Source organism: Primulina tabacum, chromosome 5 (genome assembly GCF_025594145.1).
Source record: "Primulina tabacum isolate GXHZ01 chromosome 5, ASM2559414v2, whole genome shotgun sequence".
Classification (NCBI taxonomy): Eukaryota; Viridiplantae; Streptophyta; class Magnoliopsida; order Lamiales; family Gesneriaceae; genus Primulina; species Primulina tabacum.
Window position 1 is genome coordinate 5,985,530 of NC_134554.1, and position 22,993 is coordinate 6,008,522.

At 35.0% G+C, this 22,993-nt stretch overlaps 3 protein-coding genes and 1 pseudogene across 3 annotated transcripts; 3 read left to right on the forward strand and 1 right to left on the reverse strand.

The window, feature by feature from the left end:
* Window positions 1-266: 266 nt before the first annotated feature.
* On the reverse strand, window positions 267-1,543 carry LOC142544651 (light-harvesting complex-like protein OHP2, chloroplastic). Its single transcript, XM_075651681.1, has 2 exons — window positions 1,059-1,543; window positions 267-469 (listed from the first exon to the last, which is right to left on the reverse strand). Exons 1-2 carry the CDS (start codon window positions 1,418-1,420, stop codon window positions 355-357), a joined length of 477 nt encoding a protein of 158 aa, XP_075507796.1. The 5' UTR covers window positions 1,421-1,543; the 3' UTR covers window positions 267-354.
* A 3,040-nt stretch (window positions 1,544-4,583) lies between these two features.
* Window positions 4,584-10,718, forward strand: LOC142545913 (WD repeat-containing protein DWA2-like). Its single transcript, XM_075653352.1, has 13 exons — window positions 4,584-4,815; window positions 4,900-4,986; window positions 5,071-5,203; window positions 5,793-5,904; window positions 6,696-6,795; window positions 7,813-7,940; window positions 8,354-8,423; window positions 8,989-9,077; window positions 9,328-9,373; window positions 9,664-9,737; window positions 9,822-9,895; window positions 9,965-10,023; window positions 10,172-10,718. Exons 1-13 carry the CDS (start codon window positions 4,771-4,773, stop codon window positions 10,211-10,213), a joined length of 1,059 nt encoding a protein of 352 aa, XP_075509467.1. The 5' UTR covers window positions 4,584-4,770; the 3' UTR covers window positions 10,214-10,718.
* Window positions 10,719-14,013: 3,295 nt separating this feature from the next.
* LOC142545914 (protein EARLY STARVATION 1, chloroplastic-like) lies at window positions 14,014-19,484 on the forward strand. The gene is made up of 11 exons (XM_075653353.1): window positions 14,014-14,650; window positions 15,649-15,740; window positions 15,894-16,087; window positions 17,223-17,262; window positions 17,423-17,504; window positions 17,621-17,698; window positions 17,796-17,921; window positions 18,182-18,303; window positions 18,735-18,774; window positions 19,032-19,106; window positions 19,210-19,484. Exons 1-11 carry the CDS (start codon window positions 14,373-14,375, stop codon window positions 19,367-19,369), a joined length of 1,287 nt encoding a protein of 428 aa, XP_075509468.1. The 5' UTR covers window positions 14,014-14,372; the 3' UTR covers window positions 19,370-19,484.
* A 1,365-nt stretch (window positions 19,485-20,849) lies between these two features.
* LOC142545915 (uncharacterized) lies at window positions 20,850-22,016 on the forward strand (annotated as a pseudogene).
* The last annotated feature ends 977 nt before the right edge of the window (window positions 22,017-22,993 follow it).

The following is a 22,993-nucleotide window of genomic DNA, read 5'->3' on the forward strand; positions in this document are numbered from 1 at the left end:
GGATGCCCTGAAACAGACAGTTCTAATTTTCTTTAAAATAACGATTGAAATATTTTTTTTTTTCAAATTAAGTATTTTCATATTCAAATTTGGCTGAGATAATTTTGAGTGGGTGAGTATTTGATCGGTAGCCATAAGTTCGATTATTTCTACCCACCTGGCTAACGTACTTTGGAGGCTAGTGCATTAACCCGAGAGTTTACTCAGTGCGTCTCGAATGATAGCGGTTGCGGGTTACCACGTCATAAAAAAAAAGAAGAGGAACCTGAACAAAACTCCGAAATATTTATACAAAATACAATATGATTTCAAACAAGAAAGCTAATGAATATCAAGAAAATTGGAATGATGTATTCATTCAAGATCGAGAATTCCGAAATTGGAAAGGAGGATTTTGAGTTGATCAACAAAGTCTGAGCCAGTTGCATATTCTGTTAACATTCCCACAGCAAAACCAAACATTGCCCATCTGCTCAAAAAACAACCCAATATTATTATTATTGTTATTATTATCCAATAAGTCAAGCAACAAGATTATAACAGCTAATCTACATAACATTTTTACACAGGACACAAGAACATTCTGATTCTTAATCTCGTTTTCCAGTAAATTTAATTAGACCACATTAGAGCAAAAACAGTTTTTTTTCAAACAAAAGGAAGGTAAACTACGGTCGAACAACTTTGTTTTTTAGATCTCGTGTTGGATTATAAGCGCCTAGAAATGAAGTTGACACAAAAGATTAGCCTGCCTTCACAAGTTGGCATATGTGAAAGAGAGAGCAAATCTTATTAATCGCTCCTAATTATTTGTAAAACCCACAGAACACTCGTGGGATTGATTGTCAATCCCTTGCGAGGCTAACACCAGCAGCAGCCACACTTCCTATATTTTACTCAACTCGTAAAATGGACATCTGACCCGATTTTTTAACATTTTCAATACACCAAGGAAAAAATTAACACAAATAGTACCAATCCAATTCAAGAAAATTTCAGACCCCACCAAAATCTAAAGCAAACGTACGAAAAGGTTTTCCCAATAACTCCATCTTTACCTTCCATTGGAGACTTCATTCTTGCTAATGAAACCAAAGAAGGGACCTTGATCATCTTCCTCAAGCTTCTTCTGCTTAAAATATTCTTGAAGCTCTCTGGCCTTTTGTCTCTGAAACTCCAAGGTAATCACATTCTTGTCTACCCCATCAACCGCACCCACCGGTTTGGGAGGAGCACTCGGCATCGGAGAATCCGGTGGCACAGGCTTTACAGGCGTAGGAGCCACTGGTCTTCTTATAGGGCCCTCAGCTTGAGAGCTTCTAATGGTGAATTTGAGTGTGGGAGAGGAAGAAGATGGTGAATATGAAGCGTAATTGTGAAGTTTGATGCATGGGATCGAAGAAGATGTTGCTACTGACATTGTGCTGAATCTTTTCGTTTTGATTTCTCGCTGTATTTGATGTGGATAAATTTGTGTACATTGCGGATCAGTGGTGGCTTCGACGTGGGGCGTTTGTGGATGAAATGGAGCCAAGTTTACGCATAATAAGACTCAAATGGACTTCTTTCATTTGCATTTTCAAAGTTTTATAAATATTTTTTTAAGAAAAAGGAAATATAAATAATTTTTAATGATTATAAGATATACTGATTTTAATTACTCGGAAATAAGATTAAAATGATAGTTAAAAATATAAAATTTATCACAAAACAAATTAAACGTATTTATTATTATGGGTTTTAAATATTTAGCTCAAAATTCGTCTATCCAAATGAAGCATGTAATAAATTAAAATATACATTAATTAAAATGGTGAGTTTTTTTATTTATAATAAAGCAATAAAATATGAAGAAATAAAATCAAATGAACAGCAAATACTAATTGACTTTTGTCATATCTACGTCAATTACATGGGCCATGGGTCATGAATTATTGGGCCAGTTCTCTGGACCATAATAATATACATTATCGCTGACGACAAGTCCAATTAAATGTTATATCCTTCAGACTCAAATATATAATTTGATAATTTCATTTTACCTTGGTGATTTTAAAATTTTAACTACGATTTTGAGTTCCTAGTTTTTATAAATTTCAAGTTCATCTCATTTAAATCCTTTTTTTCAAATTCTCCTACAAATGCAAAAAATATTTCGATCCAAATGTAATATAATACAAGATCGCTAGAATTATACCTGATTGCCACATATTTTTAAAACTCCCATATAAGTTTTTCAGAGTTACGTGGTTAAGATAATTGAAATCACTTTACTAATTAACTTCACAGGGAGGACACATATTCGAGTAATACTCAAAGAACAAACTCCCAAAAAATTAGCATAACTTACGATAAATCTTTCACTATATACATATGATTGTAACAACGACCATATTTATATGTATAGAGGAAATAAATATTTATTAAATATCATGCTGAACACAGAACAAATTGCAGCCTACCATTTAAATTTTCAAAACCTTAGTCAGGATCATTGCTACCACACAACTCTACGGCATTATATTTGTTCTTTCTTAATTAGTAGCCTTTGTTGATTTCTTTTTAGAATAAAACTATGATATTGTTTTAGACTACAAAAATATAATTCAACTGTCCAATTTATACATTTTTCCGTGTCTTCGGATGGTTAGCAACCACAGCAGTACTCAAAGAAATGGCAAAGGCGCAGATGGGAAATGCGCCACTAGCATGCATGGAGGCAGTTTCAGGTTTCATTTGGAAGTACGCAATGGCGGCTTCTGAAGATTGAGATTAATTTGGTACCAAGAAACCTTCTCTCCTAACACATGTAGTGAACCTTCGCAAAAGGGCTTCTCCAAATTTGTCTGAAAATTCTTTAGGGAACTTAATCTGGATGGCAGGTGCAAAATTACGTGCATCTGATCATAATGATCAAAATCTTGGATTCTCTTGCCTGGTGGATGGTGTAAATTAAGGAATCTATATCAAAGATAGATGGAGATTACGTCAAGAAAACACGAGGTGAAAGATGGGTTTATCACAATGCACAAGTATTTTAAAGAGATTGAGGAATTTGGGTCAAGAGATGATGATTATGATGGGTTTACAAGTTGGTGCAAATTAGGGTTGTATGATGTTGATTTTGGGTGGAGGAAGCATGTTTGGAGGAATGTCACGTTATCGATATTTACATAAGTACGCACGATGGGTGTGCAATATATCAAATATCATTTTTAAATTATATATCGCAAGTCATACTATTTTTAATTGTTTACACCATATTTTTATTGCGGAATATTATATATTTGATATGTTGCAAGACCTTAAATTACCTATGTTAAAATTTTGAGATCATGAAAGTGATGTGTTTGTTACAAATAACAACGGAAACATGGCCAAAATTTTAGCAGGGCGAAGGTTTACTTTCCTTTCCCTCTGTGTTTTTGTTACTATATTTTCTGAAACTTTTAATTGTTCCATTGCCAAATTCTAATGCATTTATGGCTCTCGCATTCAGGAGATATTTTGGACACAAACCGACAATTCGTCCAAATGCTGAGAAGCTGTACAGACTGTTCTTGAACCGAAATAACATGACCTGGGAAGAATTTGCCTCAAAAGTTCGTTCGTATCAGAGGGGTCTCATGGGAGAGCCAAAGGTGAGGCCCGGGAGGGGCTTTTTTCATGAAAACCCATCTTCCTGCATTTGTGATCAAGACTCTGAGGCCAAAAAGATCACGTATCCAATCCTAAAACATGAGAAAGACACAGACGTAGCAGTTGAATTAAGATAAAAACCCTAATGATGAACTAGAATGGTCTGATCCTGAAGACGAAGATGATCAGTTGAGAGCTGGGCAAGTCTCCGCACAATGAAACTTCCTCAGACTATGACACAGCACCTGAAGAGCCTGAGTTAGAGGAGTTGCTTTCTGATTGAATGCTGAAACTTGCGTTTCATCGGTGTACATAACCTTTCCTGTTCAATCAATCTTCTGATTATCTTCTGATTGAAAATAATATACGCGCTGCTTGGGCAGCAGACAATTTTTCCTTAAAGCCGGAGTGGGTATACAAACACGTAGACATTACTTTGTCAAGTAACTTGGCAACAAATTTGAGGAAATTTATTTATCATCAATTCGACAACTGTATGTCAGTGCTGATTTTTTTTTTCGTTCAACATTTTGTTAATAATTGTTGTATTATAAACTTTGAGGAATGGTAGGGAAATGGATGGCTTTGGGGATTATGTAAATTACCTTGCTTATTTCTATTTTATTTTTTTAAAAAAAAACAAATTTCAAACCTTCCTGAACGTATTATTCTACTAATTGAAATATGTTGATGTATGGATGTTAATGGTCCTTTGGATTCCAGAGATGATAACATATTAACGGGGTCGCTCTAACAAGTATGTATGGAGATTAATCTGATCGGTCAAAGTGTAATTTGTACACAAATAAAAATTGCTGACTCCAATAACAACACCCAAATGATATTATACTTTTTGGACACCAAATGACAATATGTTTATACACTAAACCTATACTAAAATAAAATTAACCCTGAGTAGGCAGGTGCTCTTTTGTTGGCGTGGGTGATGTGAGCTACTGGAAATGAAACAAAAGATGTTAAAAATTTTGACATAAATTTATCCTGTTGGGCTTCAATTTTGAAAGTTGTCGGCCCACAATCCAATGTTTCGCTAGCTGCAGATGTAGCCTATACATAGTTCATCGGTTTTTGGGTGGGTTTTCCTAAATCGTTGAGTTTCAGTTCAGTTCGATGCAAGGAGTATCAACCGGCGTTGGATATGGACTCAAATATCAGGTCAATTCTGAATCTCCCGAATCTACTATAAACATAACTTAGTGAAAAAGATTTGAAACTTGGATGGAATTTTGATTGCTCTAGGCGAGGTGCATTTCCGATGTGAAAGCAGATATAGATCACACCAGTTTCTTAACAGGAACTCTTAGCCTTAAAGAAGAAACGAAGTATGTGTTGATCTTTGCTCGAGCTCAGTTAATATCGTTTAGTTTGGATTTCGGTAGATGTTGATCAAAGTTTGGTGTGGATTTTCAGGTACATTTGATAAGGCTTTCTTCAGGTGGCACAGAATTGATCTGCGAGGGTTTGTTTTCGCATCCGAATGAGATATGGGATCTTGCATCCTGCCCTTTCGATCAACGCATATTTTCTACTGTTTTCTCTTCTGGTAAATTATTACACTCAATTTTAGATTATTTATTATCCTGGCTTATGCAATTATTAGAATTTTTTCTTGAATGACTGACAATTAAGAATCTTCTTTAACATATGCAATCTGCGAGGGTTTGTTCTCGTGTGAATTGTTGATTTAGCCTAGTCTTAACTACATTTGGGTTCTTAATTTGAAACACTCGACTCGAGAAGCTAAGAAATGATAGAACGTTGATGTAATTAGCTAGCTACTTGAGTTTGATAAGTTTTTTCTTTCATGTTGAAATTGGTTTCGTTTAGTAATAAAAACAGGTTCAATGACAACTCCTAATGTTGTGCTGTTCATCTCCATCTGATTCATTTGCTCTTGTTTATGTGTTATCATTGCCTTTTTTTGTATGAACTTTCAGCTCATAGGCAGGAGAAAGTCACCCTGACTAATTGTATCACATGATCACCACAGTTTCTTGAACATAGATTCTCTAACAGCCGAACTCACTTTCAAGAAGAAGCACAAGACTGTTTCATGTAGTTTAATCTGGATTACTATCTTAGCTGCATGTTAACGAATAATGAGGTCTTGCTGTTTGTTTTGTGTCTGTAAGGGGAAACGTATGAGGCAGTGGTCTGGCAAATCCCCGAGTTATATGGCCAGCTGAGTTCCCCCCAATTGGAACGCATTGCTTCTCTGGATTCACATACTTGCAAAATTAAAAGGTGAGATTTTTGTGGATCATCAGTAGAATTGATCTGGTCCAGGATTTGTAACGACTATTAACCTTTTGCCTAATTTTTTATGTCTTGTCCTCTATATAATGTGAATATGACACTCTTGTTGAAAGTTTGTGCTGAGCACTTGAATTGCCAGCATAAAATGCAGTTACTTGTCTAAAGAAAGTTGAAATATTATATTTCCCACGAATTGCTGCTAAATTAGTTTTCAAATTTTGGAAGCTTCCTAATGGTAATACCTGTTTTTCAATTTCTTCGGGTAGTGTAAAATATGCCTTTTGGAAAAAAATACTTTAGGTTCGTGATAGCTCAATTTGGGGAGCTCATGAAAATAGATGAGTTTTAGATTCTTTATCGACCACATATGGCATCATCATTTGATACAATTTAGATTAAGTTTCGTGATTTGGTAGAGAATCCTGATTGCAATGTCTGTTTCTATATGACCTATTAATTTCGGATCACAGGACACAGATCTTGCAATTAACAATCTTGAATTGATCACTATGTCCCATGGTTGAATGGAAGAACAATAAAGGAGAATGTCTTTCTTTTTGAACATTGGGTACACTAATAGATTGTGAAATCACTAGATTTTGGCACTTATACGAAAGAAGGTTCCTTGGGACTTTCTGAATTATGAAGCTAAGCTGTTCCACTTTGGCGCTCTTTGTAATCATGCTGTAATTTGGACAAGATGGATCCCTTAGTTCGCTGGAATTCTTCTGTCTAATCAATTCAATTCTACTTGATATATGTATTGCTGCTATTTGCAGCGTTCTTTGGTGGCCCACTGGAAAGCATGACAAGTTGGTTAGTATTGATGAGCAGAATCTCTTCTTGTGGAGCTTAGATACTTCGAAGAAGACTGCTCTGGTATGCATGACTCATCAATACTATTGATAGAGATGCTTTAGATTTTATTATTATACTGTTTTTTAGTCAATTATGCTTTTACTTCACTATCCATACTTTTGAAGAATGGTTGACTTTATTGTGGTTCTTTTAGGTTGTCGGAAAATCATATTTTCAACTATCGCAGTATATATATGGCCCCAGCTCACATATTCCCAAGGAAAGTTGAAGCTGCTAAGGGAAAAATTACCTCTTTGAAAGGATTAGAAAAATGTCAATGGGCTGAAATACTACCGGAAGTGATTTAACTGTTTCTCAAGCAACATGATCTAAGTTCGCTTTAGAAAGTTTCACATTTTGAAAATGCATTAGTGCCATAGAGCCAATCAATGTAATTATGGTTCTAGACCCAATTGTACGGGCATTTCCTGAGGACCCATGTGAAATCAATTTTGTTGGTGATTCCTTAGTTTTATTTTTTGAAGAAGATTCCTTAGTTTTATGTAGTCAACAAAAGAAAGTGAAGAAATTATTAATTTATTCGAATTGTCTCCTCTCAGTGTGTCATGTCATGTGCTTATTAGTCCAAATATAATAATGGCTTTAGTTTCGTTTTCTTACTTGTCAAAGCTGGTTATTTGTTTTTCCTTTTTAGAGTTGTGCTTTTTGTCATTTGTACAATTGATACCTTCAGGTTTGTTGTGCTTGTGGATAAATAGTGGTTTTGAATGCCATGGCAAAACATGTTCAAAACTTTTTATATGAATAATATCCTACAGACTTGATTTTATGAGCATATCTTTGGTCTTTGAGTTTTTTTATTTAATATACTGTTTTGCAATGCTTGCTCTCCATCTTGATTTGTTCAGAAATTTAGTCACAAGTTGGCATAAGTTCTTTATCTGACATCTAGTTTTTCCTTGTTGCATCATGATGTGTTTCGACATGCATTTTGTTGCAGAAGTGAGGATCATGAACCACTTAATGCCCTCACTATGATTTGGATGATTCTTATTCAATGTCTACTGTGTAATCTAGGTACAATCACAAGAATCTGCGGGCATGCTTCATTCTATATCTGGTGGTGCATGGGATCCTCATGACTTCAATTTTGTTTCATTGGCCAGTGAATCGTCAGTACAACTGTGGGATTTGAGGACGATGAAGTATGTTAACTTCGATTCCACGTTTTTGCATATTTCTAAGAAACAAATTGTTAGGAATGTATTTGAGCTTAATATTCAAGTTATTCAGTGTATGGGTTGTTTGATCATTAATTTGGTTTCATGATTCTTTTATCCGTGTAGTTAACAGTTAGGTTTTATTTCAGTGCTGTAATGCATAGTACAGCCCCTCTTTTTTGTCCTTACCTTTCCTGTGGTTTTCTCATTTGCAATGGGAATGCTACTTCATCACTTCCTGCTGATTCAGTTTACCGTGAATGATAGAAGTAAAATTTCAGTCCTGCAGCTACCACTAATATTTGATTAGCAAATTTGTTACTTTTTTGTTTCTTGAAACTTATTTTGAAAACAAACATTTTGATTGTGGCCTTTATATATGGTTCTTGTGCATGCAGGAAAACTGATTCCATTGAACATTCTCATGTCCGTAATGTAGAATACAACATGAAAAAGAGGTGCATGCTTGTAAGTACCGAGAAAACTTCAGGAATTCATTTACAACCCATAGGTTGTCCAAGTCTCAAGTTGGTTCTTAGGGATAGTGAACTGATGTCTAATATGTTCTTGACATGACATTAAACTGCCACTGCTCATCTTTTTCTTCAAATCTCACTTGGCCATTTCAGCTGTGAGAATTTTCTAAATCAAATTTTACTTGATATTTACATCAGATGATCTTATTTTTCACGGGACAAAGGGAACAGACGACTTTTTGACTCAGCTGAACTTGACCTACCTTGCAATAGCGAAACTCGTTGCTGTTGTAGTTGTTTGACGAATCAGTCTTGTGTGGGATGATCACGTTTTTTTTCTCTTTCAGAGCACACTTCCCATCATAGTTTTATGGATTCCATTTTTTGACCCACGCCTAGAAATTATAGTTTGATTCTTGTAGAAATATCAATGTTTGGTGATGAATGCAGCAGTCCCACTCTAGACTTTCTTAAGTGTTGCAATATCGCAAGTGGAACAACATGAACCAAATTTTTTTCCTTCTCTTACCCCATCAAGTCCCTTTTAATTTTCACAGGTAACGGCAGAAGATGAGTCTGGCATACATACTTGGGACCTCAGAAAGTTGAAATTCCCAGTTTCAGAGCTCCCTGGACATTCACACTGGTAACATTTTTGCAGCATTGAGTGTTGTCGTAGCTTATATTTTTCACATTCATGTGATAGTTTTTTCTTTGGAATCCTTTACTTCTGTTTATTTTAATTATTTTTAGTTTTCTGTACTTTATATGTTTTACTTCATTTTTCGCATTTGTTTGCTAGTTGTATATCGGTACTATTGACCTTTGAATAAGATCTTTTAATCATTTGTAATTTTCCCATAATGATGATGATGATGATGATTTTTTTTTTACAGGACCTGGACAGTAAAATGCAATCCCGAGTATCAAGGCCTAATTCTGGTACCTCCTTGCTCCTTATCTGTCCCCATTCCCTTTATTCATGCAGAATGTTTTACACTCCTGAAGTCGTTACCCCTGTAAAGATATTTTCTCAAACCCTCCCTATAGTATCAGAAATAATCAGACAGTTTAATGATCAAAAATAGATTTGACGAAGTTGTCATCGGCATATTGTGCCATGCGATTAAGTCGATTCATTTTTTCACATGAAATCGGGCTCCAGATCAGATGCAAACTTTTTTATATATATAAATACTGATGTTTTACTGATGATGCAAAGGCTTTTGTAGAGTGCTGGAACAGACTCGGCTGTCAATTTGTGGTTTACCTCTCTTCCCAGCAGTGATGAGTTGACCTCAGATAGGTCTATGATCCATTTAATTACAAGGATTTGTTTCCATGACATCGCTTCTTAGTGTTGCTCATAGATAATGTAATTTTATGTCAGCTTTGTTGGCTCCCCAACCCGGAGTACAGATCCATTGCTAAATTCATACAGTGATTATGAAGACAGTGTCTATGGTAATTCTGCAAACTTGATTTGCTTTTGGCTTTACTTCTGATTCTAATCAACTGTTCATTTTAATGCAGGTCTTGCTTGGAGTTCTCGAGAGCCTTGGATATTTGCGTCTCTTTCTTATGATGGGAGGGTAAGATTGCTAATTCCTAGATACCTGTCCAAATTTCAGATTTATGTTATATACTTAAGTTTTTCCATTATTCGAGGCATCACTATATCTACATTACTACTATTTCTTCGTGAATGTTAGGTACCGCAATTTTGTTATCTTTTTGCAGGTGGTCGTGGAATCAATTAAACCCCATCTTCCTGAAAAATGAACTGAACAACATAGTGGGTGCGACATATGTAATCCAGTTTCTCATTTTCATATTGTCACCCTTAATTTTTTTTTCAACATCAGATATGTATTTGTTAGGTCTAATCTTACTGAGGTTATTGTCATTCTTGCGAAGGTCTGCTATTATTGCCGACACTATGAAATGTGTTGCATTGCTCCAATCTGTCAATGGTATGGTGATTTTTCTTTCCTTATCCTTTCGTTACATGATTTTTCAGTGTAGTGTTTCCATTACATATGATGTGTGGTTTGGATAAGTTGTTTTGAATTTTTATTGAAGTGGGGAGCAATTTATTACATCCATTGAATTTATGGACTAACAATATTTGTCTTGTTTGGGTTGTAAAGCTCATGATATCTTGCAAAAGTGGCCGATCTTTCTTGTTTGTTCTTTGTGACAATTCCGGAGATGCTCTGTTATAAGTCTTCGAGACAGCATTTTAAATTCAAAATTCTTCCGTAATTTGAAGGCTAGAGAAGTGTTTTTTAAAAATAATTTACATTTTTAAGTACGATACTCCAAGGAGCAACTTATATAATTTTCATGATTATGATAATTCAACACACGAAAGAATTGTGGTGGCAGCACAGTAAAAACACATCAGGAAAACCAAGAAAAAGCGTCGGCATCATGGAAACTTTGTTACTCCAAATGGATTGGACGAGTTGCAAAAACATATAGTAGCGTAACGCTTATCCTAATCCCAAACGCAGACGAGTCATTCTCGTTTGCTGGGCATGTGTCACTCTTTTCCACCAAGAACTCCGCCTCGAGAATGTAAGTATTCATAATTTTTTATCTTATCCACGTCTCCTGCCATGTCATAATTTCTCTTGGTTCTGACACGTGGAACTCAAGTAAATGCATGGAAGTACAAGGATCTCCACATCATTATCTCAAATGAGTGACTAGAAATCTGATTCTAAAAGCCTCGTTTTGTCGAAGGCCCACTTGCCTCCCGCTAGCCCGCTAAGAAATATTTTGTGGCTGAGGTTGATCTGGTTACTTGGAGATGATTTTGTTAAGCTTGCGTGAAAAGGGTATTTTTTTCGTGGGTGGAATTTAATGTCAAATTTGTATTAGATCTATAGTAGACGTGGATATGATTGGCTCCTGAGATGTCCAAGATTCACGTACCCGGTGGGTAGCATTTAATTTTAACCAAAAAGTGAGATTTCACTTCCAATATTTTTTAGTTTGTCTGGTTTATATTTTGTATATTGGTCAAACGCAAGACCCGAAACACGATAGTAGAAGTTACCACTTGCAGTACAAAGCTAAGCTATACAAATCGAAATCTGTTCCAAATCCTCTCCTACAAACTAAATTACACTTGGTGATACATGTATTAGATTTAGCAAGTGGAAATTAATTATCCATAATTCTTCTGTGAATTATACTACACTTGGTGCTACATTTTGATTTCTTTAAACTCTGCAATTTTTGTATCGCTCTTAAAAAAATCCATTAAATTATTGTATACAAATTTATAATAATTTTTTGGGCTATTTAGTTGAACTAATTTTGGATTATATTTTCATTTATAAGATTATGTGCAAAGCAATGAGTTTATGTATATGCGTTTAGTCATTATTAAAAAAATTGGAACGATTTGACCTTCATATTCATTTACTTTTTAGTATCTCTTCATTCTGTCAATTTATATAAATTCAATAATTTAACAAGGCTGGTTGAAGCCGTGCAAATCATTCCGAATATTTTCAGTAGAGGGGTCGATGAAACGGGAAAAAAAAGTTTATTGGTTGAAGCCTTGCAAATTATTCCAAATATTTTCACAGGTCGATGAAACGGGAAAAAATGGTTTTGTTGCTACTTCAAAATACACGCTTTTATACGTTAATTGGAACATGGAGCACACGTCGACTATTACGATGAGTATCTACAGAGTTGTCAAAACGGGTCAGCGGGGTGGTTAGGATATAACCAAGGCAACCTAACCTCGCCAATTTCAAGTTATATTTGATTGATTGGAGCTCGTTGGCCAGCAACCTGCAACAAGCCAAATTTGGCGGGGTGGGCTGCTAATTGGATAAACTTGGTTAGATGTTTGAGAATGAAAAATTTACCCCATCATTTGGAAAAGTCAATTTATGGAGGCTATCATGGAGTCCCAACAATTATGCTTGAAGCAACTTTGCGTTGCAAAGTTGTAGATATGACATGATTTTGTGGTACAAGAGTAATTCAAAGGACATCATACTTACGTGCATAATGTTGCACAACATGATTGTTGCTGATGGAAGACATGCAATAGGTAATTGGTGAGATAAATATGACAATGATTCTCGTTTAGATGTATCAGGGTTTCGAGAGTACATTAAAAGAAATTGCAAGCTACATGATAATTAAATACGCAACCAGCTTTGAGTCGATTTGGCTGAAGAATTAAAAAGGAGATTGAAGTTGGAATTGGATTTTGATTTGAAATTAGATTTGGATTTAAAATTCATGGATTTAGAATTTTGTTGTAGTGTTTGACTAATTTTTTTCTTTAAAGAATTAGATTTGATAGTTAAAATTAAAATTATTTCATATTTAAAGTTTTTATTTTACTTTATTGTTTTTTAAATCTCTTTTTATTAATAGTATTTAGTACTTATATATTGTTTATACATTATATAAAAAATTTGATTTATAAATATAAAAAATATAAGTTTTTAATTAAATAAATTTTTTAATAATGAAAAAATCATAGAAAGAAAATTAAAATAAAGTCATCAAATCACGATAAATTAAGTTTTTAGTATACAAAAATAATGGATGATCATTAAAAAAAAAGAATTTATTAATTTTTAAAATATATAACTATTTCTAATTTATTTCAAAATAATTTTTCAATTATACGAAAAAGTATGTGTGAATTAAATGTATTAATTTGTGAGAAAATGATATTTTAATTAGTTTTGAAAAGAAAAATAAGTTAATTTGTTCTTATAATCAAAATCTCATAAAATCCTTTCAATTTTGTTAAGATTTCATTTAGTCATTAAATTCAATCTCGTTTTAATATTTTATTATACCAAACATTTAAAATAAGTTTAAATTTTAAATCCAACCAAATTTCATGGAATCCATTCCATCAAAAATACCATTAAATTTATGAGTATGATTGGTACGGATGTAATCGATCGGTCGAGCCGAGCCGAACTCTTAAATGTTTGAGCTTGGCTTGTTTATAATCGAGCCGAGCTCGAGCTTTATTTAACGAATATATTCATGGCTCACGAGCTTATTCAAGCTTTTATCGAACCTAAACGAGTTCAATAAATATGAATTGTACATTTAAATATTCATTAAATTCATTAAAAAATAAATTGCACATTTAGAAAAAAATATAATATTCTTATTAAAATTTGTCAATTTATTATAATAAATAAATTTAATAGATTTTTCTATATATTTCACAATTAATGTGTTAAATCAATAAATTAAATATCAAAATTATTATTTTTCATTTAAGATATTACTTATTAATTTACTAACGAACATGTTCACAAGCTAACAAATCGAATATTGTAGTGCTTGAAATTGGTTCGTTTATCTTAACGAGCCTCATTAAACGAGCTCAAATGAGCTTTTATCGAATCGAACTTCGAATAGCTCACGAAAAATTTGATTTATTTATATCCTTAAATTGTTTGGGTGGAGTGATTTATAAAAATTATGAATTTTAAATTTTGATTTGATATGGATATGATAAAATAAATCTTACTGTCAGCCTAATAACGAGTGAAAAGATGACAGGTGGGATATGGATTCGCAGCCCTCGCTCTTGGCCGGATCTAACACCACTATTGTCCGATTTAACCCTACGCCAATTCACTTCACTTCCGTTGCTGTTGAAATCTATAAAGTATACCGCGCAGCACTCCGATTCTATCCGGTTCTCTCTCCACCAATGCCTGCATTTCCCCGCTTCTCTCTCTTTCCACAAAACCCAATCCCAAACAGTAGTGTGTGTTTCTAGGTTAAACAAACTACATTTGAAAATTGATATACCCATTTTTTGTTTTCGGAAGCGACGAGGATTGATCCATTTCTTTTGATTTGTTGCTATACATTATCGCCCGCTTCTGTTGCTGCTTAACGGCATTGATGTAAAATTTTGAAGGCGGGCATGGCGGCTGCGAGGGGGTTTGCGACGCCGATAAACGTGAGGTTATTGAGGAGAGCTGACGTGGCATTCATCAATGGTAAGAATGGAGTGATTATGGAGGTGCGGGGGAAGAAGAGGAGGCCTCTGGTGGAGGAATTTGTCAAGTGCTGCTGTTCGGAGATTCGGAGGGTTAGTGGGTCCGGTAAGAGTGTAGAGAAGTTTGAGGACCGCCGGTTTGACCCAAATAAGAGCTCGAATCATCGGGGTCGGGCCCCAGCCATGCCCTTTGCTTCTTCTAAGTAAGCCTCGGTTCATTTCACTTTTTTTACTCAGCTTTTCTTTTTTCAGTGCCCAAATGACAAGAATAGGTTCCCTCTCTCTTTATGCATGGAGGAGTGACTCTCACTTGTTTTGGCTTATTGGGCCTACAAGGCTGCTTAATATTTTGATTTTGATTTTGATTGTGATTTTTATTTTGGTTTAATTCTGACAGTTTACCATTTGCTTTGATGTGACTTGTTTGTTGGGATATAGCTTGATTTTTAGGCAAACGAGATTAACCCAGGAACTGCCCTTTATGAATTGTACATAGACAAGCAATTTTTTTCATTTTTCCTACTATGAAAAAGTCGAAAAACTTTGTAAGATGGATTCCTTTGGTATGTTCTTTCAGCCAAGAGTTACGAGTGAATGTCTTAGAATAAAATAGGCTTACATTTAAAATTTCTGGAAATGTAGGATGCGTAACAGATGCCTAACTGGTGTGATTATTTAGTATATTCCATTGCTAGAAGAAAATGATATATCTGCTTTTCTCTTCTAAGCGGTATACTAATTATAGCAAATTTTAGCAAAATTACACACGTTTGTTTGATCATGATGATTGTTTTAAATATTAGCAGAGATGAGAATAACTATGTTATCATTGGTGTGTATCTATCACATTTAAGATTTGAATGTTTAGAGAATCATATGATTGAAGTGGTTTCTGCATCAAATCAGTCTTATCTTTCTGTTAAACACCGAGCTTTACTGAGGCAGAAGTTGGGACATGGTAGGGGAGACTCTATTTTAGTTGCAAATGGGCAGATTTGTGAATAATTAGTGGTGTGTGAGGAATTATAAAATGTTGCCGATTATAAGATTTTGAATGTAGGCTCAATTTGTCACCAGCTTTATAGAAAGAAGTATCGAAGTTGTTGGTTAAAATAAACATCCTTCACTTCCAATTACGCGATGAAGGATACATGTATCTGATTATTTGAAGTTTACAAGTTATCAATTTTGTATGCTGTAGATCTTGGCTTGTTTCAAAACAAGAAAAGTTCTTCTCCCGATGCACGCCAAGAAATTCAGGTCCTCAGTCCCGAGATTCTCCACCCAAACGAGGTAATACATTTGTGCTTTTCTAGCTAACTACTCTGTTATATCAGAAGTGTCAAAGAATCTCGATCAATTAAGTGTGAATGTGTATTTGACCAGAGTATTCGATTCTTTATGAATCGGTTTAATTTGTCGTAAGTAATACTCTGTCTGCTGTAGATACTGGAATTGCAAACGAGAAAGACTGGGGAATCAGTTTGTTAAATGAAAATGTCAATGAATCCGGAACCAATGAAGATGGTAGTACTTGGTTCCGTGAAAGTGGAGAAGATCTTGGAGATAATGGTTACAGATGTAGATGGACACGAATGGGAGGTCAAAGCCATGATGGCACCTCAGAATGGAAAGAAACGGTATATGAATGCTGTAAAGTTAATTTAATGCATTGAACATGCGAAACTATTTGCTTATGTGATTGTTCAGTGTCAATTAAACCATGTAACAAGGCTCCACTGTAATCCTTGTTTCTCTAAAGATTTTGTTTTATATTTTCTAATCAAAACAAAACTATTTTACATTGCAGTTATTTACATTTTTCTTGTGTTCACTACAAAATTTTTGCTTGCATTTTCTCTTTGAGATGCCACCAGTTTGCATTTCACTTAGTTATATTAACTTTCGTGTGAGTTAATGATCTGGAGAGTGTATCGACTGTTATCATTCTTTCGAACCCTATATTACTCACAAAATTGGCCGTCTGCCCAGCGTGAAAGATTTGTAGCTTTTATTGGAGAACATATGCTCATTGTCTCGTGAAAAATTCTTTACAGCGTTATAATGCAATTGGCCCATTAGACAATGAAATTGAAAATCTTTTCCAAAACACATCAAGTTTGTGCTGCTGATACCATAACATTCTAAGCTAAACTTTTCAGGATTCAGAATGATCAATTAAATCAAGGTAATGCATTATACGAGCATCTTATTTACAGAAGAAAGGTCAAGAGCACAACTGGAGCTTGCTACATACCAATCAATGATTACTTTTGAGCTTATTATAATCACAATCGTTCAGCTTATCTTCACAATTTGTCGTTAGTATAATGTTTTTCAACAGTATTTGCTATTAGCATTCATGTTAACTGGATTTGGGAGTAGTTAGAACTACGATGTCGAATATTGTCCAGGAAAACAATAGAAATTTGAGTTATATGATAGAATAGTATAAGCTTATTAACTACTCAATCACCAAACCCAGGTAGCCCTTTTTTTCCTGATGGGCGAACACAACAACTGCTAAATTATTAAGCGCTCTCAGAACTTTTCTTGATGTGAGCACTCAACATTCCTATGTCCCCTGAGATTTTTGAATGAATTTCATTTGTTAACTTCTGAGTTGTATTCTTGAAGTTAGAGATACGTGAATACTGTCAGTTCCTAATATTGCCATGTGCAAGATAGTCATGCAAATATGCCTCTTTTTTATGACCTTATTAAGTATCATCCCAGGTGGATGCATTTAATTGGATTTGTTGATCTCCTTGACAGTGGTGGGAGAAAAGTGATTGGACTGGATACAAAGAGCTAGGTACTGGCACTTGGTTCTTTTTTCATCTTTTACTAATTAAATTTTTGAACTGGACTCAGAATGTTTTGGTAATTCACTGAAAAGAGATTCTTTGTTAGATTTGTTTCCCTCTGGAACTCATGCCAACTCGAAGTGCTTATTTTTAGTTGATCTGATACAGGTGTTGAGAAATCAGGGAGAAATAGAGAAGGAGACTCTTGGTGGGAAACATGGCGAGAAGTTCTTCACCAAGATGAATGGAGGTTTGTCTTTGAATTTGACCCAGGCGAACTCGTATTCTAAAAACTATATAAGAAAGACATATTTTGTGGACTCTGTACTTTATCATCCTCACAGATACCAATTTATGTAAACACAGTAATCTAGCTAGGATAGAACGGAGTGCTCAGAAACAAGCAAAATCAGGGGCAGAAAACGCTGGGTGGTATGAAAATTGGTGAGTGATGTTAGATGGTGTTCTACTAATATGATTAACTAATTTGCGTTTGACAATCAGTTCTACATGAAATTTAGTTATTTTATCTGCTGTACAGGTGGGAAAAATATGACGCTAAAGGCTCGACTGAGAAAGGAGCCCAAAAATATGGTAGACTAAATGAACAATCATGGTGGGAGAAGTGGGGAGAGCATTATGATGGAAGGGGATCAGTCCTGAAATGGTATTTCTCCTCCCTTATCTTTGTCCTTCCTGAGGCCTCTCTTTGCCTTGGATTATTCAAGTTTTTAATAACTTCCTAGGTATCTTTCTACAGTTGCATAATTATATGTGACGATATCATTGCTGAATAATTTTTTGAAGAAAGTAAAGCTCTCTCTGGCTTCATCAGTTTAGTATCTATTTATCTATTTTCAATTGTCAGTGGGTGTTCATGAAAATTTTAATCTATATCATGTGATGTTTCATTTTTCTTATCTCCAGGACTGACAAGTGGGCAGAGACTGAACTCGGAACCAAATGGGGAGACAAGTGGGAAGAAAAGTTTTTTGCTGGCATAGGTTCACGTCAAGGGGAGACATGGCATGTATCACCGAGTGCTGAAAGTATGTCATCCACTCTTTTATGTATGCCAAAATAGAGTTTAGACAAACATTTGCATGATATCATTTGTGTGCTGGAGTGTAGTCCCTTTAATTTACCCTAGTTTTTATCAAATTTATGTAATTAAAGATAATGCAATTTGCTAGTTTCACGGATCATGATGCTATGTCAATGTGGAAAAATGAACACAGTTATCTTGTGCTTCATGTCTAGCAATAAAATAAGACAAAGGATTAATAATTCTAACCCATGTTTTTGAATCCCAGATGGTTGATTAATTATACAAATCCTTTCCTAAAGTTCCATTGATTGAATTAGTCTAATCATGACTCATTATGACACAGCAACCGATTTGCTTTTGATGAAGTGGACTTACTTGCTCGGTAATGATGTCTGTTTCTCCTTATTTTATTGATTTATGTCCAAATTATAGGGTGGTCAAGGACATGGGGAGAAGAGCACTTTGGGAACGGGTGAGTGGTACACTACCAATCCTCTCTGCTAGTTAACTAGCTTCCTTTACATGATTATCTAGAATTCTTTGTTTAAAAATGTTTCAAATGAAACTTTTTCTTGCAACAAATCTGTTTGTAGCCAATCGAACCTCCATTTTGTCTCCTTCGTATCATATACCACGAGAGTCAAGTACGAATGCAGCAGCAAAGATGCATTCATGGTTAAATATTTACTCCTGATCATAGAAATCGACAATGTATATTTTCTTTTGCAGTAAAGTGCACAAGTATGGCAAAAGTACAACTGGAGAAAGCTGGGATATCGTTGTAGATGAAGAAACATACTACAAGTATGTCTTGTTCCCTAGCATATTTAACTTTCCATTTTCTTCGCTTTTGATGTCTCTTGTGCTTTCTCGTGTATAAACTGACGTGTTTTAACTTGTATCGAAGGGCCGAACCACATTATGGATGGGCTGATGTTGTGGGTGATTCAACACAGTTACTGTCCATCCAACCTCGAGAGAGACCTCCAGGAGTCTTTCCAAATATTGACTTTGGTACAGCTCCCGCACCCACAGAAGAGCCACCCGAGTCATCTTTTTCACAGTGATGAATTGGCACAAATTCAAAATGAGTTGTGTGGTTGGAAGTCCACTAAATTGATGTGTAAGGAGTTGTTTAAAACTTGATGTGTTGCAGAATATTTCTCCATTAGTTCACCATTTTATTCATTCTTTCGATATTTGCCGCCTGCATATCGATGTTTAAAATATTTTAGGCATTTGGTTAACAAGATTTAAGTTTATCGAATTGTTGATGTTGTATTTCATGGTTTTCAAATTGGCTTTCACATTTAATTTACGTATACGAATTGGGCTCTCTTTCAGAACTGTAGGGCCGAAAGTGAGATGGGTTTGGATGTCATTCATTGTACGGGACATTATACAAAATCTAATTAAAATGGGAAAAAATATAGTAAAAATGGGTCATTTTTGTAATACTTTGTTTCGACATTCTATATGATAAATACAGGAAGCATGCGTCTTGCGTCAATATAGCGTTTAAAATTTTTAGTTTAAAGTATATACGATTTTCAAAAATGTTAATGTGCTGTAAAAAAAATCAGCCGATTATGCACTATTTTGAGAATAATCATTTTGAAAAAAATGACGTCGATAATTTCAAGTTGAAGATATAAATGCTATGAATTATTTAAAAAATTAAAATTAGATTGTGATTTTTCATAAATAACTCAAATACAAAATTTGTCTCGTAAAATATGACTTATAAAATTGTCTAGTACAAATTTTTATCTGGGAAAGATGCATGGAAGGCTACACCACTTCTAAAAGTAAAGTTTCTCCAACAAAATATATATCACGAATTATAGTACTAAGTCACGTGGATGTGGACCCCAGATTGCACCACGCGCACATGCGGTGGCAGTGCTTTCAACTTCCTTTTTTTTTATTTTCAGATCTCGAGAATCTTCTAAGCCCCTAATACCAGTCGACTTCTGGCGTGTCATTTAGCCGACAAATTGTACCCTCGCAAGGTGCAAAACCTCGCGTCTACGTGGCTATATGCGATTGGCTGGTGATTTCTCTTTTTTCTCCTTTTCCATAATTGATCTACTACTGTCCTCACAACTGGCCTTTTCTGAATGGGAATCGGAGCATCCAACCTGGACGGAGGCCGCTCAATTTATTTATTTATTTGATTAAAAATTTAAAAATATTTTTTTCTTATTATTTGCTTTTTGTCTTCTTTAAATTTTTTTTCTCCTCCAACCTCTTTTTCTGATCCAGTCCTCTATTCAACCCCATTTTATTGCCAATTTTATTTTTAAAAAATAATTTGTAGCTTTTTTTGAACTAGAAGCTGATACAATAATACACCTCAAATGACACACAATTGTCCAATCCATGAATTAATTAATTATTTATTAATATGAATGTTACTAAACATAAAAAATAAAACAATTAGTAAATTGACACGTCGGCCGTTAATTTAGTTGGGGCCCTCCCATGAATAAAGTAAATCTTAATCGCGTCAATTCCGCGTCATAATTCTCCAATATAAACCCCGCCATCCTCCGCACTTTATCCACTAAAGCTTCCAATTTTACTGCGATTCAACACCGATCTCAATCCTCATTTTGCATCTTTTTTAGATATCATATTCTTGTTGTGTTAAGAAGGAGATTAAAAAATGGCCGATCACCAACATCACGAGCTGAAGAGCGACGAGCAACACGTCAAGATTGAGGAAATTGATCAGCCCGTCGTGGCCACCGATCGTGGGCTGTTCGATTCTTTTGGGAAGAAAAAGGATGAGAACAAGTGTGAAGAGGAATGCGATTGCATCTGAATTTGACGACAAAGTTCAGGTTTGTGACGAGAAGAAGGAAGAGCCCAAATTTGAGGTTTGTGAGGAGAAAAAGGAAGATCCCAAATTTGAGGTTTGTGAAGAGAAAAAGGAAGAGCCCAAGGAGGAGGAAAAGAAGCACGAAAGCCTGCTTGAAAAGCTACACCGAAGCAGCAGCTCCAGCAGTTCTGTAAGTGTTTGATCACAATCAATATGCGTGCCGATAAATATCCTCTTGAGCTTGTAATTAATATTTTGCTTTTTCTTGGTTAAACTGCAGTCTAGCGATGAAGAAGTAGAGGAAGGAGGCGAAAAGAAGAAGAAAAAGAAGGGTTTAAAAGGTAAGATCAAGGAAAAAATAACCGGAGACAAGAAAGCAGCAGCAGCAGAAGAAACATCTGTCCCAGTTGAGAAGTGCGACGAAATTCCTACTCCTGAGCTGGATGAGAAGAAAGGGTTCTTAGATAAGATCAAGGAGAAGCTACCCGGAGGCAAGAAAACCGAGGAAGTGTCGGCAGCACCACCGCAGCCGAAGGAAGTGGTGGTCGAGTGCGCCACACCGGAGGCCGAGGGCAAGGAAAAGAAGGGTTTCTTGGATAAGATCAAGGAGAAGCTTCCAGGGTACCACCCCAAGGGTGAGGAAGAAAAGAAAGAAAAAGGAGCGGAAGCATGCCTCTAAGAAAGCAAATATTTTTATTTTATTTGGCTTTCTCCTTATTTATGTTATATTGTATGATATTTAACTTGTAATTTACAGTGTTATGGGTCATGATGGTATGTTGTTTGGGTGACCCTTTTGATTGTCTTTGCTTCATTTTGTTTGAGTTTTTTGTGTATTAATTTTTTGAAACAGAGTGCTCGTGTATGAAATATATATTCTGGTTTTAACATCAAGGTTATGTTAATCAATTTAACATAAACATGATATTATTATTATGTGAAATAGAGCTGTGAGTCTAAAATATTATAGCCTTCTAATAAAACAACATAAAAGATAAACAAGCTGGTTATTAAATAACCCACACATGGCATAACATTATTGAAGATATGTTCAATAAATGCGGATGGGAATGAATATGATGACATTATTTGGTTAGGTCGATGCTACATGTGGGGGCACTGTCTCCACATTATTTGGATGGACAAGAACCACATTATTTATAGTACTAGAGTTTTGTGACAACGATAAAGTTACTACTTTGTTATTGAAAGAGGTCGTGGCGCGTGCTTTTGATAATGAAACCTTGACCTCTCTTCTTTGCTTGTAATAAAAAATTTAACCACTCTTCTTTACCTTTTAAAACTTTTTTTTTAAAAAAATAAATATTTTAAGACAAAAGGGTAGCACACAAATTTTAATTATTTCAAGATGAGAATTCCTATACGAAAACACATTTAAAGGTTTTCTTGGCCATAACAAAGGCGAAATAGAGAAGTTTAAAAACTCTTTATATACACTAGAAATAAAATAGGAAGATAATGTATGTATGTCAACGAAATGACATTTGATAAATTATGGGGGTATTTCGAAGTTTTGAAGAGTTGTGTCACAATTTGTATTTGAAAGTATCACGCATTATGAATAAGATCTATTTTAGTGAATGTCCCAAAACTTACAACTCACTTTAATCTGGATAAATTTTCCCCTCGTCTCATTGCTGTCCTGTCATTGATTCATTTATGTATGGACATTCCAGACTTCCAGACCTCAGCATTCATCATCTTCATACGTTTGTTCCTAATTTACTCATTAATGCTAGAAGTAAGACCATGCAGAGTACTTCGTAGGATTGGGGAGCTGGGACATGACAGGCCTGACAGCCTGAGTAAACGTGATGAGATATGCTAACATGGAACAGGTGACCGG

What these genes read in the sequence shown, in the direction of transcription:
- LOC142545914 (XM_075653353.1), top strand. Translation starts at nt 14,373, where the DNA reads ATGGCGGCTGCGAGGGGGTTTGCGACGCCGATAAACGTGAGGTTATTG. An exon ending in AGATTCTCCACCCAAACGAG is followed by an intron (nt 15,741 to 15,893) that starts GTAATACATTTG and finishes TGTCTGCTGTAG; the next exon opens with ATACTGGAATTGCAAACGAG. An exon ending in TGTATCACCGAGTGCTGAAA is followed by an intron (nt 18,304 to 18,734) that starts GTATGTCATCCA and finishes TCCAAATTATAG; the next exon opens with GGTGGTCAAGGACATGGGGA.
- LOC142544651 (XM_075651681.1), bottom strand. Translation starts at nt 1,420, where the DNA reads ATGTCAGTAGCAACATCTTCTTCGATCCCATGCATCAAACTTCACAAT. An exon ending in AATGAAGTCTCCAATGGAAG is followed by an intron (nt 470 to 1,058) that starts GTAAAGATGGAG and finishes TTTTTTGAGCAG; the next exon opens with ATGGGCAATGTTTGGTTTTG.
- LOC142545913 (XM_075653352.1), top strand. Translation starts at nt 4,771, where the DNA reads ATGCAAGGAGTATCAACCGGCGTTGGATATGGACTCAAATATCAG. An exon ending in TGAAAAAGAGGTGCATGCTT is followed by an intron (nt 8,424 to 8,988) that starts GTAAGTACCGAG and finishes TAATTTTCACAG; the next exon opens with GTAACGGCAGAAGATGAGTC. An exon ending in AGTATCAAGGCCTAATTCTG is followed by an intron (nt 9,374 to 9,663) that starts GTACCTCCTTGC and finishes AGGCTTTTGTAG; the next exon opens with AGTGCTGGAACAGACTCGGC.